This window comes from Mugil cephalus, chromosome 5 (assembly GCF_022458985.1).
Source record: "Mugil cephalus isolate CIBA_MC_2020 chromosome 5, CIBA_Mcephalus_1.1, whole genome shotgun sequence".
Classification (NCBI taxonomy): domain Eukaryota; kingdom Metazoa; phylum Chordata; class Actinopteri; order Mugiliformes; family Mugilidae; genus Mugil; species Mugil cephalus.
The window spans coordinates 1,295,838-1,315,222 of record NC_061774.1 but is presented as its reverse complement, the minus strand read 5'-3'; the positions used below and the strand labels follow the sequence as shown (position 1 = coordinate 1,315,222).

Genomic DNA, 19,385 nt, shown 5'->3' with positions numbered 1-19,385 from the left:
ACCTTTGTTGTCAAATTTCATGTTCTAATCTGAAGACCAATCTGTCTGACGCAAAACGAATTACATTGAAGTCAGAGCGTCTGTTATTTTCGTTTTTTTTTCTTAAAAAAAATGCGATTTGCTCACATTTTCAGTTGACTTGTTGATTTGCACAGATGTCTTTAATTGCTATGTTTAAAGAGGAGTCTGATATTTGGCAGTTTGTTTAATTCTTATACAGAGGTATAAATGCGCTTTTTATAAACATTTACAAATGTTCAGTGTAAAAGTCATACTCTTCATATGCACAAGAAGCCGTCTAAAATTATCGGTATCTGTAAATTAGCCTTGGTATTAAACGGCTCTGGGTATTACTTGGTATCGGATCGAAAGGGAAAATCGTGGTTTCGCCATTTCACACATCCCTACCACCGTGCGGTCGATTAAGTTTCCTGGCAGGTCTGATTGTCGAGAAGTCGAACGACCATTGCGGTCATGCGCACGTTATTTGGGATGTCTACAAACTGTTATTAAGAACCCCACCTAATATTTTTTTTTCTTAAGTTAATAGTCCATCTTCCTTAACTAAATTAAAGTTGTAACATATCCATACCATTTATTAAGTATTTTATGGAGCTCAATTTTAAACACCGATGGGAATTGGTAGATAGTCCCAATTCAACATAAGAAAAGTCTTATTCTTTCGTAAAATATAAAGTACATTTTCTCGATCCATTGCTTGACTGAAATAAAATAATCAAACTAGCGTATATGCACGGGGACATCTTCCTCTCCATAGGTGCCGGTGCCCAACACGCAGGCTCAGAGCGCCGCTTGACCCGGAGGAGAAGCAGAAGCACATCGGCCATTTTGCTCGGAAGGGGGCCTCGGCTTCAACACGTGAGAGAGAGGAGCCTGAAGAGACTGAAACAGGCCAGGATCTCTGTCTCCAAGAGGATATTATTCATGTGTTAGCCGACAGAGGCATAGGAAGCCAACACAATGCCCACAGTCACCCTACCGCCGAAGGAGAACGCTCTCTTCAAGAGGATTTTGGTACGCCAACTCCTTGAGATAACGTTAGATTTGCTGGCTAATGCTAGTTTGCCAAGCAGCCGTCAGAGCAAATAGCTGGGGAACTGTTAGTAAAATAATCCCAGATTCAGAACTCCAGACGTCTTGCAATGGTCACATAGCTGTTCTTGACTAGGGTTAGCGGCAGAGTACTTATGATAACGGCTCATTTGTCTCACGCCTTGTCGTGCGGTGTTCTGGATAATATTCGCTGGCCTTGCATCACGTCCAAAGTATATCAATGACAAACACATGACAGCCGCGGAGAAGTTTGACTGGGGAGTTGCGGGGTGCTTTTTTTGGTTAGAACTTTCAGTTTGCACACTCTTCTGGCTGTACTGTCAGTGAAGTTGGTCTACATGTGTTTTCGTTAAACTGTCGTCGCCAGTAGGAGTAGTTAAGTTGACATGTAGCTAGAGACAGGGACACGCACAACGAGTGCTGGCAGGACAAGTGATCTTTTGTTAAAGTCGTTCACTAAGTAGTTTCTAGCGACAGTCGGTGGTACAGCAATTGAAATGTTAACTCAAAATGCAGTGCAATGCTCATCATTTCTTCTACTATTTCCGTGTGTCAGTCAGGGACAGAAGTGCAGACTCTGTTGTGGGAGTTGGGGGGGTCAGGTGCCTGCCTTGAACCAGGCACATCCATCTTTCCACTGGTCCCATCATATCTCATGTTCAGCCCTCTACCAAGTCTAACTGCTGCCATTAATCTCAATGCTACCATCTCCCACTGACTGCCTAGTCAGGGAGGCCACCCCAGCTCTCTGCAGTCTCTGGGAGACGGTGTTTGCATCCAGCGGACTTCCAGTAATGTCCTTTTCTGTCCTCTTTCGCTGTCTAGCTTCAAGTTCTTGATGTTAACGTCTGCAATATCCTTTGTTGCAGAGATGTTACGAGCACAAGCAGTACAGAAATGGCCTGAAGTTCTGCAAACAGATTCTGGGAAACCCAAAGTTTGCAGAGCATGGAGGTAAGGGGACATCTAGTTAGATTTTCAAACTTGCTACTTCAAACTAATCCAAGCCAGTTTCTTCTGTGTCTTAGGGATTATGGCTTCATTTTTATCCGTCTTTGTTTTTCTTCTGTTTCTGGGTTAGAAGTGTGGTGTGGTTTGTAAGGAGTGGATGAATTGATTAACAGGCCCTGTCTTCAGGATTGTAGAGGCCTAATGCAGAGATTATGATAGACTCACTTGTGCTTCTATACCTTCATCAATCAATTGGGTCAGGCCTTGGAGTGAATCAAATGGAAAAACTGAATAAATGAAAAGAATCACACAAAAAAGATGATAGTGGTTCTGGTATTGTAACACAGATTCACTCGGCAAGGTACGTAAATAAATAGCCCTTTTTATAACTTCTTGTACAAGCGTTTGTTTACTTACTGTGTGTTTGCTAATTTCTAAGGGACAGTTGCAGAAGCTGTAGCCATACCGAAGTTTAAAACCTGCTCGGCATGAGCTCATATACGCATCATGACTATGAAAGCTCGTAATTAGCAGGGAGAGGATCACTTGTTTCCTCAACATTTATTGCTAATACAGTAAAGTTTGTTCCCTCGATCCAGGTAACTCTTGAGAAATATGACACAGTGTTGAAAAGAGACACAATTTCACTGGAACTCAGAACTCATCCCTGGTAGCTACTGAAAAAATAGATGTGAGAGAGGAGAAAGACAGTGGTTTGTTTCTAGTTTTTCTTTAGAACTCGTTTGTGTGGTTCAGACATGTATAGCTCCAACAGTTGTGTTTCTTTGCACCATTTCATGAACTTTCCTTGGAACTACTTGGAACTATGGCAGCTGAAGGAGGAGAGGGAACCATGTTATCTTGTTAGCTGGAGAGTCACCCAACGTTTCACAGCACAAATCTTTTCTTGTAGGGAGAGGAATCTTAGCCTTAGCAATATGGCTAGCCACTTAGTACAACAATCACTTCTATCCCCTTCCACCCATGCAACGCGCACACTTAACATCTTGGGTATTCAGTGAAACTCGTGGTGTTGGACCACAGTGATGCTGTTGTGGCTAGAAATCCTGAAACTAAATTGATGGCGGAGGATGCAGAGTGTCCTCACACTTTTGACCATACAAACAGATTATGCGATTCAGTTCTAATGAGCAAATAACGCATAGAAAAGCAGCACACACCAACGTCAATTCTTTGTTTTTTATTTTTTTTCATTCTTTCTATCAACACATGTTTTTTTCTATGTAAACAAACATCCCTCATGCTAGTTTCTTAAAGTTATTTTACCAAGTTAACTGTGCAACAGTTGCCAGTGGTCAGATAAGTATTCCTTCTCAACATCTCATGGCGTGTTTGATTTCCGTGAATGTTTCACCCCACCCTCTCTCTGTCCAGAGACTCTGGCTATGAAGGGTTTGACTCTCAACTGTCTGGGCAAGAAGGAGGAGGCCTATGAGCTGGTGAGACGAGGCCTGCGCAATGATCTCAAGAGCCACGTCTGTATCCTTTCATCTGTGCTTCAGTTCTCTCAGCCAGATCCCCGACACCTCTTACAGAACTTGCTTTTAACTTTGTTTTTGCTAGTTTTGTCATTGTTGTGCACTTGTAATGAACCACTAAACAACCTAAACCACTAAACAACACTGTGTTTTATTCCTGAACTTGCTGCCATCCCAGGCTGGCATGTGTACGGCCTGCTGCAGCGCTCGGATAAAAAGTACGATGAAGCGATCAAGTGTTACCGCAACGCTCTGAAATGGGACAAGGACAACCTTCAGATTCTCCGAGACCTGTCATTGCTGCAAATCCAGATGAGAGACCTGGAGGGATACAGGGTGAGGGACACCAGAGGAACAAAAACAAAAAATAGTTGCTGAGATTGTGTGAAAGAGGATGGGGCAGGATTGTCCTTTCTGCTTCACGGAATGAAAAGTCAGATAACCTAAAACATCTGTGGGTAGGATAACCAAACCGATGCTTGGCTCCCTGCACTTTTGTGATGGTTCTCTGTCTACAGGAGACTCGGTACCAGCTACTGCAACTCCGCCCAGCCCAGCGGGCCTCGTGGATCGGATATGCAGTGGCTTATCATCTGTTAGAGGACTTTGAAATGGCTGCAAAGATTGTTGAGGAGTTCCGCAAAACGCAGCAGGTGAGCTATGTTAGATGTGGATCTCTGGCCACATTTATTTACGCTTAAAGCTTTGCTAGTCAATGATCAATGCAGGCGGGATCAGATCCTGTGACGTTTTCTAAACATCGGAACAAAAAAAACAACACAGCACTGCTGTCGGCTTCACTGGAAAGTGCAGTTTGAAACTCTTTTCCAGTTTTTGTTTGATGTTGCTAGACTATGTAAAAGACAATGAGATATGATATATTTGCTGATACCCTTCATGATGTTTGGTTTGATCTGTATATTTGATCTATATTTCAATTTAACCGTTTATAGTTAACTCAAGTTCCAAAACTGTTCATTGAGCTTGTTTGTGGTTCTTATCATAATATCGTTTGTGCCCAGTATGTTAATAATATGTGTGTGTGTGTGTATATATATATATATATATTTAATGAAGTACCTCCAGACAGCCGTTTAAATTTAGTTTTCGGTCAGGAGTGTCTGGCCTTCTGGTGTCACTGAAACTTTCTGGTTTCACTGTCTATATTCCATACATGAAGACACAGCTGAGCCTGCATGAACACTACTGTCATGCAGAAATACTTGGACTGAGCTGATCGTCTCTCTTCTAATTAGGTTCCCGCTGATAGCCTGTGGATCAATAAATAAAATTCAACAAGCCAAACTAGAATACAAGTGAAGTGTGAATTTCGCTGGCATCATTAGTTTGTCCCAGTGTTGTTTCTTTGGCTGTAACTGCTGAATTTCTCATTGTGTTTCTGTGTGTTTGTCTAGACATCTCCAGACAAGGTGGACTATGAGTACAGTGAGCTGCTGCTGTATCAGAACCAAGTTCTGAGGGAGGCAGGCCTGTATAAGGAGGCCCTCGATCACCTCAACAACTACGAGAAACAGATCTGTGACAAACTGGCTGTGGAGGAGACCAGAGGTAAGCTGACTGTCGTTTAATCAGTAACTCTGTATTTCAAGTTCTCTTAAAGTGTACAGAGGGTAGATCTGCTGAAAGAGTTCAGCCAGATGTTTAGATGTTGTTATTATGAGCAATAAATAGTCTGTTCCATCCCACCTGCTGTGCCACCAACAGAACAGGCTTAGTGCATGTTATTGAAGATCAGTGTTAGTGTTCAAAATACCTTACTATAGAAATGCAGTATAAACGTGTGTTTGTAGGAGAGCTGCTGCTGAAGCTGGAGAGGCCCGAGGAGGCTTTGGAGGTTTACAGGAGACTCCAGGAGAGGAACCCAGAGAATTGGGCCTACTACCAGGGCTTGGAAAATGCCTTAAAGCCAGGTGAGTTAGATCTATAGTTGTATGGGCATCGTCATTTGATGGATTGATTTAATTTTCAAATGTTATTTAAGGTCTTGTATTCATGAAGCACTTTTCTACCTGTTGGTGCTAAAAGCTCTTTACAGTCACATTGACACATCTATTCATCACTGGCACAAGCACACACACACACACACACACACACACACATCTACAAACCAGTGCCAAGCACCAACTTGGGTTTGAGTCTTTGAGGGTTTTGTAATCAAGACTTTGGTATGTGGTCAATGTCCATGCATCCAACCACTAACCCTGCTCTACCTACTGAGCCACAGCCACCATATTATATGCCTGTTATCAGAGCTTAACTGCAATAACAGTTTTATATAGCAGGAGTTCTAGATGATTCCTGTGTTTTGTCATATTTTTGTGGTTTCTGTGTTTTCTGACCACTATACAGTTTGGATTTTTGTTATCTGCATTGTTTGGCTGGTCACAGTGCACTTACAACTATCATAGCTAATATCTTGAAATGTGCCACATTATGATTCTATTTCTTTTAGGGATGCGCGATAACTTTTTTTTAAAAAACGAAACCGATAACTTTCTGCTTCCAAAGGCCGATACCAATAACCTGGAGATAAGAAAGACTAATGAACAAACAGTTTTGACTCTTAAATTGAAGATATTTCTTTTTTCAGATGAAAAAACTAGTAGCTAGAAAACATTTGCTAAAAGACAGGGTCAAACAAAACTATCTGATATTTCAAATGAACATCAACAAATAAAGGCCTCTAGACCTAGATACTTTGCATCAGGTTTAAAAGTAAATCAAGTGAAATAGTGCATTCCCCATAGGGCTGCACGATTCTGGAAAAAATGTGAGTCACAATTATTTTTTGCTTAGAAGTGAGATCACGATTCTTTGGCACAATTATTATTATTGTTATTTATTTATTTATTTTTTTACAAAATGTTTATTGCACTGATGAACTTCAACAAAACAAAAAAACATTCAAATGGTGATTCAAGTAGAGTATCAAGCATTGAGATTTCCTTAGAATGTAGAGCATGTGTTATTGGGCACGAGTTCGGTTCGCCACTACCATCTGGGGTTTGTTTTCCATCCATTCAACTCTCTTTACCACTGACTTCTCTCTGCTTCTCTCCCTCACTGTTTCCACACACTCAACTGCAGACGGTTTCCTCCACTGACCGAATCACGTGTTGTAAAGATGCTTTACCATAGGTCGAGGGAAGAGTGAGCGGCAGTGCTGCCTTTAGGGGCGCTTGAAAAAATCTGGGAAGAAATGGGAGCATTTGTTTGTGATGCCGCAAGATATAAAATGCTTAAGAATCGCTGTGTTTCGAGATGAGATCACGCGTAAGTGTGAATCGAGGTCGCGGTTTTTTTTTCACATTTCTATGATTTATGTGTAACATCCAGGGCAATCAGTAAAATACTGTGGATAAGACGTTGATAGCAGTCAGCTACTACCAAAATTATGACAGAGTTGACGAGTTGTTTTCCGACATGAGGGAGTAATGCATTTTTTCAGGCAGAAGGTTGTTTTTCCGATTATACTGATGCCACTTGAACGCAGCATTCACTGCAGGCCGTGCAAAAAAAAAAAAAAAACAAGAACTAACACTGCAGTGCTGACAAAAATATATATTATATGTTATCGAGCCGATAAGTCATAATATTGGACTTATCTGAATGATGTCATAATTCCCTGATATTGGGCCGATAATTATCGTGCACCCCTAATTTCTTTGTCTCTAGGAAGTGCAGAGGACCGTCACAAGATTTATGAAGAGTCTTGGGTGAAGTTTCCTAAAGGCCTAGTTCCCCGAAGGCTGTCTCTTAATTTCCTCACAGGTAAACACAGTACATCATGTGGACAGTAACACAACAATACTGCTTGGACTCAGGATGAGGCATGACAATGAAGTTTCAGTGTTCCCCCTGCCATTATTTTATTTCAGAATCAGAATTACTTTATTGATCACAGGGGGAAATTACTTAATTTTAATTAGTTACTATGTTGTTATTTTGTATACAGCACCAGATCACAACAGAAGTCATTTCAGGTCACCATTCCTATACAACAGGTCTATATCTTGTTCTTTTATTAAACAAAGGAAATGGCTTTTTGTTATTTATCTTATCTTGCTCAACGTTGCTGTTCTACATGATCACATGTTTACAATTCTCCGATCTTTGGTTCAGTGAACAGTTCAAATAGTTGTTCAGGTATATTAACCGCTGTCATTAAAATAAGCAGATGAACACCATGATTCCTTTAAGTGTTTGTGTCAGTGTCCATCTGCATCATTAAATCATTAAATTCGAATTCTTCTGTATGATTTTCAGTCAGTGCAGTGTGACAGTTCAAATCTCACTTTATTGTACCTTTTACTATGTGTTGTGCTGGCCAGGGGAGAAGTTTCGTGAATGTCTGAACAGCTACCTGAGGATGAACTTTACCAAAGGCTGCCCGCCTGTCTTCACTACCCTCAAATCCCTCTACACTGACAAAGAAAAGGTTAGGAATTTGTCATTTAAGCTCATTTTATGTGCTGTCACATTTATATGTCTTTCCATCGTCTGAAATAAACTTGTGACCTTGTTTTTTTCTCCACATTCAGGTTACAATCATTCAAGAATTAGTAGTTGGCTATGAAACCTGTTTAAAAAGCTGCCGAATGTTTAATGAAAACGGTGAGTGCTTCTTGATAATGAACTTTTCATCATTTATCATTATATTAGGGTTTAGTTAATAGTTTATATTCATGTATGATTAAGTGCCTTGTGCCTGGTTCATAACTTTTAGTTTAAGGAGAGTGCAGAAGGCTCTAGAGAGACTTCAAACTACCAATCATCAATATGTAACATAAGTTTGACTTGCGCTGCTGTATGTAGATGATGGGAAGGAGGAGCCCCCCACCACCTTGCTGTGGGTGCAGTATTTCCTGGCCCAGCACTTTGACTTCATAGGCCAGCCCATCCTGGCCCTGGAGTACATCAACGCTGCTATCGACAGCACGCCCACACTCATCGAGCTCTTCCTCATCAAAGCCAAGATCTACAAGGTTTAAGAGAAACACACACTGCACTTGGATTTAATGGGGTATTTAGTGTGGTGTAAAGCCCTTCCCTCTCCTCTAACCCTCTTCCACGACCCTGTAGCATGCAGGCAACATAAAGGAGGCAGCTCGGTGGATGGACGAGGCCCAGGCCCTGGACACTGCTGATCGCTTTATCAACTCCAAGTGTGCCAAGTACATGCTGAAGGCCGGCCTCATCAAAGAAGCAGAGGAGATGTGCTCCAAGTTCACGCGGGTAGGAGAATTCAATTTAATTTTATTTATATAGTGCCAATAGCAATACAAATTGTCTCAAGACTTCACAAAAACCAGTCCGCAACCTCCAGAGCAGCCTGAGGGCGACGGTGACAAGGAAAAACTCCCTTTATCAGAAAGAAACCTTGATTAGAACCCAGCTCATATGGAGGAACCCATCTGCCGAAGGCCAGCCGGTTAGAAACAGAGAAGATAGAGAGAAAAGAAGAGCAGGAGAAACAAGATAAACAAACTTCTGTCATAGATACATACAGTGGGGGAAATAAGTATTTGATCCCCTGCTGAATTTGTAAGTTTGCCCACTTCCATAGAAATGATCAGACTCTGGTTTTTATGGTTGTTTACTGGTTATGGGTATAGACAGAATATCAATCGAAAATGCATAAAAAACACACAATCTAAAAGTTATAAATTGTTATGTATTTTATTAAGGGAAATAAGTATTTGATCCCCAACAATTCACTTAGAATTCAGGCTCCTACAGATTGGCTGGTGCGCATGTGGCACACAGCTGTGCTCAGTCAACTAATTACCAATACTCCTGATCTTAACTCGTCATGTATATAAAGCACACCTGCTCTAAGAATCAGTTTCTTACATTCCAACTTCTACAGCACCATGGGCAAGACCAAAGAGCTGTCAAAAGGTGTCAGGGACAAGATTGTAGACCTGCACAAGGCTGGTATAGGTTACAAAACCATCAGCAAAAGGCTTGGTGAGAAGGTGACAACTATTGGTGCCATTATTCGCAAGTGGAAGACCCATAAAAGGACCATCAACTGTCCTCGGTCTGGAGCTCGGTCTCGTCTCATGGAGTGAGGATGATGATGAGAAAGGTGAGGGAGCAGCCTAAAACAACACGGCAGGAGCTTGTTAATGATCTGGAAGCAGTTGGGACCTCCGTCACCAAGAAAACAGTTGGCAACACACTGCGCCGTTATGGATTGAACTCTTGCAGTGCCCGCAAGGTCCCCCTGCTCAAGAAGGCACATGTACAGGCCCGCCTTAAGTTTGCCAGTGAACATCTAAATGACTCAGAGAAGGCTTGGGAGAAAGTGCTGTGGTCTGACGAAACCAAAGTTGAGCTATTTGGCATTAACTCGACCCGCCGTGTTTGGAGGATGAAAAAACGTGAGTATGACCCAAAGAACACCATACCCACAGTTAAGCATGGAGGTGGAAACATCATGTTTTGGGGCTGTTTTTCAGCAAAGGGTACAGGGCAACTTCACCGCATTATGGGGCCAATGAATGCAGCCATGTACTGTAACATCTTGGACAAAAACCTTCTTTCCTCAGCAAGAACACCGAAGATGCCTCGTGGGTGGGTTTTCCAACATGACAATGACCCAAAACATACTGCCAGGACAACAAAGGAGTGGCTCAAGAAGAAGCATATTAAGGTCATGGAGTGGCCTAGTCAGTCTCCAGACCTTAACCCGATCGAAAACCTGTGGAGGGAGCTGAAGCTCCGAGTTTCCAAGAGGCAGCCAAGAAACTTGAAGGATTTAGAGACTGTCTGTAAAGATGAATGGGCCAAAATCCCTCCTGCGCTGTGTGCAAACCTGGTGACCAACTACAAGAAACGTCTCATCGCTGTGCTTGCCAACAAAGGTTTCTCTACAAAGTACTGACTTGTGTTGTGCTTGGGGATCAAATACTTATTTCCCTTAATAAAATACATAACAATTTATAACTTTTAGATTGTGTGTTTTTTATGCATTTTCGATTGATATTCTGTCTATACCCATAACCAGTAAACAACCATAAAAACCAGAGTCTGATCATTTCTATGGAAGTGGGCAAACTTACAAATTCAGCAGGGGATCAAATACTTATTTCCCCCACTGTACATCAAGCTGAAGGAAACATGTAGGGTCTAGTGATATAACACATCGCTGATGATCTGTGACAGTTTGTGAGTATAACAGGAATCATGGGCAGGTTGGTGAATTGTTCATCCAGGTAGGAGTGGACAACTGGAGGAGGCCATGAAGACTGGGGCTGGTTAATGAGACCAAGACAACAGATATACAGATGATAGTATGGAGCCCATCAGGTCAGATATACAGCGTTCCAGGGCAGAGACTCTGACAGGAAGGGTGTGGGAAATGGTAATAGAAAAGAAATTGAAATGGTTTTGTTACAGTTTTTGTTTCATTTGCAGCTTGTGGTGCTGTTTTGATTTGTAACTTTTCTGACTTCTAGCCTTGTCCTTTGTAGGTAAAATTCACATGGCTAACGTGAATGAATGGAACTGATAATGAAAGATTGTGTTCCAACATGTGGTTCCAGGAGGGGACATCGGCAGTGGAGAACCTGAATGAGATGCAGTGCATGTGGTTCCAGACGGAGTGTGCCTTGTCCTACAAGGCCATGAACAAGTTTGGAGAGGCTCTGAAGAAGTGCCACGAGATTGAGAGGGTGAGTTTATTCTCCACTTGTCCATGAGTCTCATATCTGGATGAACACAGATGAACTTCGTGAAACCTTTATTTAAAGTCTACCTACGTTCTTCTTTAATCCTAACTAATCAACTTATGACTGTATTATGAGTGTCGACTCCTGAATGACTTTAAAGTAATATAAACCACAAAATCACAATCATTAATTATAGCATATGTCTTGGCAACTAAGGAACAGCTAGTTTCAAACATGTTTGGGCATTAATACTGAGACTGTACACAGAGCTTTAGAGTTGAATGGTTAGATTGACATCCAAATTGAACTTCAGCAAGTTGTCTTGATCACCTCTACATGTATAAATGCGTTAAATTGCAGCCATGTGATTGGCTGGTTAGCTGTTTGTGTTAACAAGCAATTGAACAGGTGTACCAGGTGTGCCTAGTGTCTATATAATTATTACCTGCAAAACACTTACTACAAAGTCTTGCTGGGACTAAGTGCTGCTCACTGACCTCTATTATGTTGTATTGTGTCGTAGTTAGATAGCATTTCTAACCCCCAATAATATGTTCCCCGTTATTACTGTTATTTTCTTTCAGTGTATTTTCTTTCCATAAATAAATGAATTCCACCCTCTGTATTATCATAGGGCTGGATATACACTACAGACAGTACATCATGTTAATGGAGCATCTAATATACCACCAACTATTGTAGCCGTTTTTAATAATAAAAAAAGATGGATATTTAAAGTGATATGAACTATGACCAGCAGCCTAATATACAATATATCCTATCTCATTTTGTCTCTACCAGCATTTTGTGGAGATCACTGATGACCAGTTTGACTTCCACACCTACTGCATGAGGAAGATGACGTTGCGCTCTTACGTGGACCTGCTGAAGCTGGAGGACGTCCTGCGGCAGCATCCCTTCTACTACAAAGCGGCTCGAACTGCCATCCAAATCTACCTGGCCCTGCATGACAAACCTCTGACTGACGACAACAAGGAGAGCCAGGCAGATACTGGTCAGACTCTGTCTCTTTGTGTGTGTGTGGAATCAGCCACTTCTGGTCAAATGATACATCTTGCATCCATTATTTAGATGAAGTCCTTGTAAAAACTATAGAGCCAAATATTTTACAAATACCATCCTGTCCAAGAGCAGTAAGGCAACATCCGTCTGTAGATTTAGTTGGCACACAAAGTGGAATGCGTAACTATAACACTGCTGTTTCTTAATGTTTGCAGTGTGCAACGCATTTTTGGAAGTGAATTATCATAATTATTAGAAACTAAATTAAAATATATTCTGTTGTTGTTCTGTGTAGAGAATCTGACAGACAAGGAGCTGAAGAAACTGCGCAACAAACAGCGAAGGGCCCAGAAGAAGGCCCAGTTAGAAGAGGAGAAGAAGAACGCAGAGAAGGAGAAGCAGCAAAAAAATGCAAAGAAGAAGAAGGAGGACGATGACGAGGAGATTGGAGGACCTAAAGAGGAGCTAATACCAGACAAACTGGCCAAGGTGGGCTGACAGCATGACTGAATCCTTTGCTCCATGCTCTGAGTACAGCTGCTCCATTTATTGCACAATAATAATGGGACACTGTAAACTTTCTTTAACAGCCAGAGAATCCTTTGGAGGAGGCAGTCAAGTTCCTTATCCCTCTCAAGAACCTGGTGCGCAACAAGATCGAGACTCACCTCCTGGCGTTTGAGATCTACTTCAGGAAAGGTCTTGTTCTTCCTCATGTTAAATTCAAATTTCACCACTCAGCTGTAGGCAGTGGTGGAAAAAAAAATCCTCTATTACTCTTCTGTTATTTTTGAGTTTATATTCAGGCTTGATTGTGACCAACATAATCATTAAATGCATAGGTCTATTACACACCATGTCTAACAGATTATTTTTTATCAGTTAAGCACATAGTGCCCAAACTAAGAGTGAGCTGTTGTCTCACTGTTACACTTCTGGAACGCAGCACAATCATATAGAAATGTCGTTTTGGCTGATTGTCACTATGAAAAAGGTTTAGTTTAGTTCAGAGCAGCACTTTCTCTGATATTGGAGGGTTTGAAGGACAGTTCTGCAAACAAAGATTTAACTAAGGCTACAGTTAATGATGTAGTTGTCTGCTTCTTGTGATGCATTAGCCCTGGCCATGAAATTGACAGGTTTATTTGAATCTAGCTATTCAACTGATTTGGAGCAAAATATCTACCTGAGTGATGTAGTCTCCATATGGGTGGGCAATATGGACAAGAAGAAATAGCTTTTCTATGATATCTATATATCTATATCTATCTATATATCTATATCTATCTATGTATGTATATATATATATATATATATATATATATATATATATATATATAGATAGATAGATAGATATCTTCTTCAGTGTCGGAGTTGAACAGCCTCAGAAGAGCTTCGTCACATACCTTTTCTGTGTCTATGTCAGTGTTGCTCTCCGTGTCGCTGTCATCCTGGGGTAAAGTTGAGCTGAGACCCGAGATTCCTACATATTTCCTGCGTTTTGTTGCTGCTGACACTGCTTGTGGGAGATCATGTTATTGCCACATGACCGAATCCTGTCCGTTGACTGGTTTCTGAGGCACGAGTTTGGCAAATGAAGACATTTCATGCACCTCTCCTTTATTGTCTACAGGCCTTTTGTTTGCTTTCTTTTCAAGATATAAGTAAACATTGTCAAAACAATATTTACAATACTATCTTGCACAATCTGTATTATGCACCTCTCAGTCTATGTTTCACGTGGCCGTAAAACATAGGGAAAAAGTAGTAGGGGATGGGATATGAACAAAAAAAAATACAAACAAATCAAAAGTCCTTAAGAATCAACAAAATCAGTCACCATGCCTGTCTATGAGAAGAGCAAGTAGCAATTAGTCTTTGATGCCATCTGGCAATAAACCAGCGTGCAGGCAAACAACTGTGTGCTGTATCTAAAAGGAAGACGCTTCTTCCCCAGAAGTAGGAACTGTTGGGCAGCTGTGTGCTATGTCTGATCCTTTTGGGATCTCACATGAGACGCATTGGCTCTTTTCAAATACAAAACTGAGTTTTTTTTGTTTGTTTGTTTTTTACCATCATTAGAAAAACCTGCGCATTTTAGGACTAAACTTTTGCATTTATTTCTCTCCCTTCCTCCAGAGAAGTACCTGCTGATGCTGCAGTCGGTAAAGAGGGCTGTAGCCATAGAGCCTTCCAACCCATGGCTACACCAGTGTTTAGTGCGCTTCTTCAAAGGAGGTGAGCATCAGCCACAGTTAGCTGCATCCTCAAAATTGCATTAAGAATTCTGCTTGTGTAAGTCAGGATGACAGAATAGGGCAAAAAGTCTTTCGGAACATATGTGATAGAGGTTGACTGGGGTCTGCTCATCATGTGTGCAGTGAGTGAGAGTGCGGACTTGGCAGAGGCAGTGAGGACGGTGTTGAGGCAAGAGATCACCAGACTGTTTGGAGAGAGCAACCCTCAGAGCTTCAACAAGAACTACCTGAGCCAGCACTCCAACTCCATCCCACACCGACTGGCTGGTACGCAACACACACAGACACACACGTGAAACTCACACGGGCAGAGTTCTTTCTTCTTTTTTTTTTGTGATATTAATTCCATGTGAATCGGCCACATCTATAATTTGTAAATAAAAAGTAAAATGACCTAAGCTATTTCTGGTAACACAGAGGTCCTGTGATAGTACTAATCCATGACAAATCACATCTCTGTGATTTGAGGGTGTGTTATTATTTTCCAAGACTTGTGGTTCCAGGACTTTGTCACTTAAGAATTATGAAGGATGTGCTATAAATCAAGTATCACATACATAACTATGGATAGCAAATTTGAATAAAATACAGAGTTTGTTTATCCTGTTTAATTACACCACACGGAGCACAGATGTAGGGGGGTAATTCTGAAGGTAGATCTTATCCCATATGAACAGGGCTGTTCACTTAGTCTTAGCTTTATAAAGGTTCTGGTGTTCGGCATAGTTTCAAATAACAAAGGAATCTGTTGATTCAACTGTGTTCATTATCATGTCTGTGTTACTAGTGTTATTGAAATGTATTGTGTTGTACTGACATGTGCAGTTACTCTGATAGTGATCTACAGTGAGCCAGGCTCACAACAATTTTATTTTATTTTTTGTATTTAAAATTTGTTCAATCTGGAAAAAAAGATAGAGATCAAGAACCATTTTAAGGGAGTCCTGGCTAAAAGAGGCCACAGAACACAATTACAAAATGACAAGGTTAAACGAAGGACAGAAAAAAAAAAACGTTTACAAGCAGATTATAAAAAAGATAAATGGTCTTGCTTTTACATAGCGCTTTTCTACCTACTCAAAGTTACTCATTCGCTCACACAAGCACACACACATTCACACACCAGTAACAGTTGCACTGGGAACACTCTACCTACTGAGCCACAGCCGCCCTGATCAATAATAATAACAATAATAATAATAATAATAAATAATGCTGTCAAAATTAACTAGTTAACGTGGATTAATCCATCATCATGGTTAATCTGATTCAAAAATGTAACGCAATTAATCAATCTGCAGCGCAAAATGATGAAAAATGGAAGCCGATAAACAGCACATTGAACTTTGGACATCTAATTGAAAACCGCTATATAAAACCCTCGCATTATTATAATAAACATGTTAAGTGCATATTCTCTTCTTTCTTGAATCTGTTGGCTCATGCAAAATGGAAAGTGATAGATTAAAAATGAATGATATTTAATTGTGATTAATCTAAATTAATCCACAGCAGCCCTGTGATTAATCTGATTAAAAATTTTAATTGTTTGACAACACTAATAATTATAAAACAAGTGCATTTTGTGGAGTTGGCCTCAAGTACACTCAGTCTGGATTTAAAAGAGTTCAAAGAAATTAGTTGTCAGTTTCCAGTCATTTCACTTATTCCATGCAAAGGGTGCAGAGAGAGACATAAGCCCTTCCCACTTCAGTAAATGCAAATGGAACAGAGAGCAACATTAATCTTGTGATCAGGCTGAGTTGGGAGCAGCTCTTCTCGGTGCAGTTAAAGTGCATATGTAAGAAAGCAGTAATCTGAGTATTGCCTTGTATATACAGTGTGCCACTGTATATTCCTTCAGGTGGTGGTGCAGGCCATCTACCCAAAAGTGTAAAAATGCAGATTAGCACCCGACACATTTAGACCCAGATAATTGATATAAATAATGAATAAGAGCAGACCTAATTATATACTCTAATTCTAATAATAATAGTTAGATCCAGTTATCAGCATCACACACTACATCTGAGTCTGAAGCCACAATTTGACCTGTGGTGGAGATCTCATTAATGAATGCTAAACAACGGTGTTTTTTTTTAAACCTTGCATGTTACAGTCTTAACATTGAGTGCACATGTGTACCATGTTGAAGTGTTAAGTTAGACCTGGTCCCACATAAGAGCAGATTCTAGTCTGCTTGATGCATTTTGCTTTTTATTTCACCGTGACACACAAATTAGATTCTTTTCAATTCTCTGGTGTTTCTAGATGAACACAGCATTCACAGTAAGTTGTTGAAATGGCCCACTAAGAGAACGGAGTGCTCTGTTTAATGCCATGCTCCTCCTTGGTAATGTGATTAAGGGAAAATTGTCAATTAAACATGAGCTGGAAGAAGGGTGTCAGTTCAGATATGATGGCCTGTGTTACCGCTACATCTTTGTAAGATGGCAGTTGTGACTTCACTCTAGAAATGTCTTAGTCCAACAAGTTCAGGTTTGTCTAACTCTTGTGCTCCTAGCTGCGAAGATGATGGTCTACCTGGAGCCTTCCTCTGATAAGATGGCCTGTGAGATAGCTACAGCCCTCGATGAGTCACTGTCTGGAAAAAGCATCCAGGTCTGTGATAACATCCTTAGCGTCTGCAGTACCATACACCTGCTGTTTCTGCCTTAGAACATGTCCACTATAGTCCATGTCCACTTACTATGAATGTTTGTGTTTGTGCAGATCTGTACTGAGGTGTTGGAGGCTCTGCGTGATGGGCAACTGGGTGATGGTCAGCAGAAGGTGGCTGAGGCATACAGAGCCGCCTGCCATAAGATCTACCCCTACAGCCTGTCCTTCATGCCTCCCGGCTACCAAGACAACATCACCACAATCAGTGCCAATGGCGACCTGTCAGCAGGAGAGCATGATGACATGGCAAATGAAATGTGAGCTTGAACAGATGGGGAGGAGGAAGACGAGGAGGTGCGAGCACGCCGCCAGATGCCCTAGTCCACCAATACACCCATTTCCCCAGTCCCCGCCCCCTTCTCCAGTTCCTGGGCTATGGCTGCTGTGAATCGCCCCCACATTGCACTGATCTGGATGGACTGAGCGCCACAGGAGAGACGGGAAAAGGAGCTGGCACATGGAAGAAGAAGTCCATTTAACTTTTTCAAACAATAAAAAAAAAACCCTGTCCACAGTTGTTCTGTAACTGAAAAAATGGATAAATACAGTATGTGGAAGCAAGCAAGGCTACTGGGAAAAGTGGACATTGGCTGGCTACGATGGCTTCTGTGAACACAGTCTAGGTTTTCTATAACTCCTGTGTTTTCACGCCATGTCCTTCTTGTAGGTGCATCTGCTTCTCACGTTTTTAAAAGTAATTTATATATTACAAACTGACAAATGAATTAATAAAACAATGTTTGCAAAACCAAACGATACCAATGTGATAGTGGTGGTGATGTTTTTGTTTGTGGCCGACTGTTTGCCAAAAATGTAGATTGTAGTTTGTAGTAGGAAACTCTGCTGTGCTCTCCTCAGGCCTCGTGGGGGCGCAATCAGCACCTTACTACCTGTGAGGGGCAGATGGTGGTAATATGTAGGACAGGACAGCTGAGATGGGTTTCTCAATGTCACACGGAACCCTTCATTTGTCTGCACCTCTTCACTTTCATCCAGCAGAGAAAACACTGATGTATTAGACATATTTTTAACATTCAGTAGGAGGAGCTTTGAAGGAGGGAAACTATTTTCTGACTAGTGGTTCAAATTGGCTTTGAGAGTCAGTAGCGGTCCAATGTTTGGAGGCACCTACTTTTTCCATTTTTTCTCCACTGTAGTAGTCTCAACACCAAAACACCAGCAAGAATGTTTTAAACTTTGGTCTCCTCTTTGTTTTCTCAACAAGTTTCATGAGGCCGTCCCCTTGAGATTTTGTGCTCCTCCAAGCTTCACGTTGGGAACCACACGTAGAAGCTCTCTGTTTACTCTTCACTGTCCCATTTCTCGTGTTTCTTGGTCCGTGCTGTTCTCTTTTCGTTACTGGCCTCATTCAGTTGTGTGTTCGTTGCCACCATGGTACGATTCATACACTCTCCTGCACAGTTGTTGAGATGTGTCTGCTGCTTACTACAGCAGATGAACAGGCCTATATCCTCGAAATTGTGACTTATTTGTATCTACTATTACAGGAAGTCTTAGATTATGTCTGTTTTTTAAAGACTCTCCCAAAAGGTTAGTATTGCCCAAAGGCGGCGGTTTAACTCACGATTACATAAATATACCATAAATAATTCCATCCATAAAACATTGCCTGATGTTGTGAATAAGACCATAACAGTTTGTGTTTAACAGCAGCTACTGTCTGGTCTCTCGAAACCTTCAGGGTGCAACGTTCAAGAGTGAAACATTTGACATGTTGTCAGTATGCTACTTAGACTAAGGACAGCACGGTGGTCCCATCCTAACACTGTGGCTTCACGGCAGTGACGTGGGTTTGAACATAGCTGTGTGGACTGACATGTTCTCCCTTGGCTGTGCGGCAAACTATGATTCAACATTTTTTCAAAAATTTGTTGTATTATCATCATCGCACACTTGAATTGTAATTTGGTATCTCACAGTGACGACATGACTTAAATATATTTTGATATATTTTAACTGCCTTTCACATTTCTAATTTGGGATCTTAGTCTTCAATGTGCCATTTGTAACATTGTAACACTGCAGATTCTGCACACTTCAGAAAGTTGCTAGAGTCTTAATCCTCTTCACAATTAATCTTGCTGTCTGAAATGTCTTCCAGTAAGAAAGCAGGACGTCTTCCAGTTTTATTTGCAGAGGAAAGCTACGGCTCAGTGGGAGAGCAGGGAGTCCACCAACTA

The 19,385-nt window shown here is 41.2% G+C and overlaps 1 protein-coding gene across 1 annotated transcript; it reads left to right on the top strand.

Annotated features, from left to right (window-relative positions):
* Positions 1-813: 813 nt before the first annotated feature.
* LOC125008407 (N-alpha-acetyltransferase 15, NatA auxiliary subunit-like) lies at positions 814-17,942 on the top strand. The gene is made up of 20 exons (XM_047585625.1): positions 814-1,035; positions 1,944-2,028; positions 3,421-3,525; positions 3,703-3,860; positions 4,043-4,177; positions 4,940-5,093; positions 5,336-5,455; positions 7,221-7,316; positions 7,877-7,983; positions 8,087-8,159; positions 8,361-8,530; positions 8,628-8,780; positions 11,096-11,224; positions 12,023-12,236; positions 12,540-12,733; positions 12,835-12,943; positions 14,384-14,482; positions 14,626-14,769; positions 17,027-17,124; positions 17,236-17,942. The coding sequence occupies exons 1-20, from the start codon at positions 982-984 to the stop codon at positions 17,443-17,445; spliced, it is 2,607 nt and encodes an 868-aa protein (XP_047441581.1). The 5' UTR covers positions 814-981; the 3' UTR covers positions 17,446-17,942.
* Positions 17,943-19,385: the final 1,443 nt, after the last annotated feature.

What these genes read in the sequence shown, in the direction of transcription:
- LOC125008407 (XM_047585625.1), top strand. Translation starts at nt 982, where the DNA reads ATGCCCACAGTCACCCTACCGCCGAAGGAGAACGCTCTCTTCAAGAGG. An exon ending in AAAGTTTGCAGAGCATGGAG is followed by an intron (nt 2,029 to 3,420) that starts GTAAGGGGACAT and finishes CTCTCTGTCCAG; the next exon opens with AGACTCTGGCTATGAAGGGT. An exon ending in TGATCTCAAGAGCCACGTCT is followed by an intron (nt 3,526 to 3,702) that starts GTATCCTTTCAT and finishes CTGCCATCCCAG; the next exon opens with GCTGGCATGTGTACGGCCTG.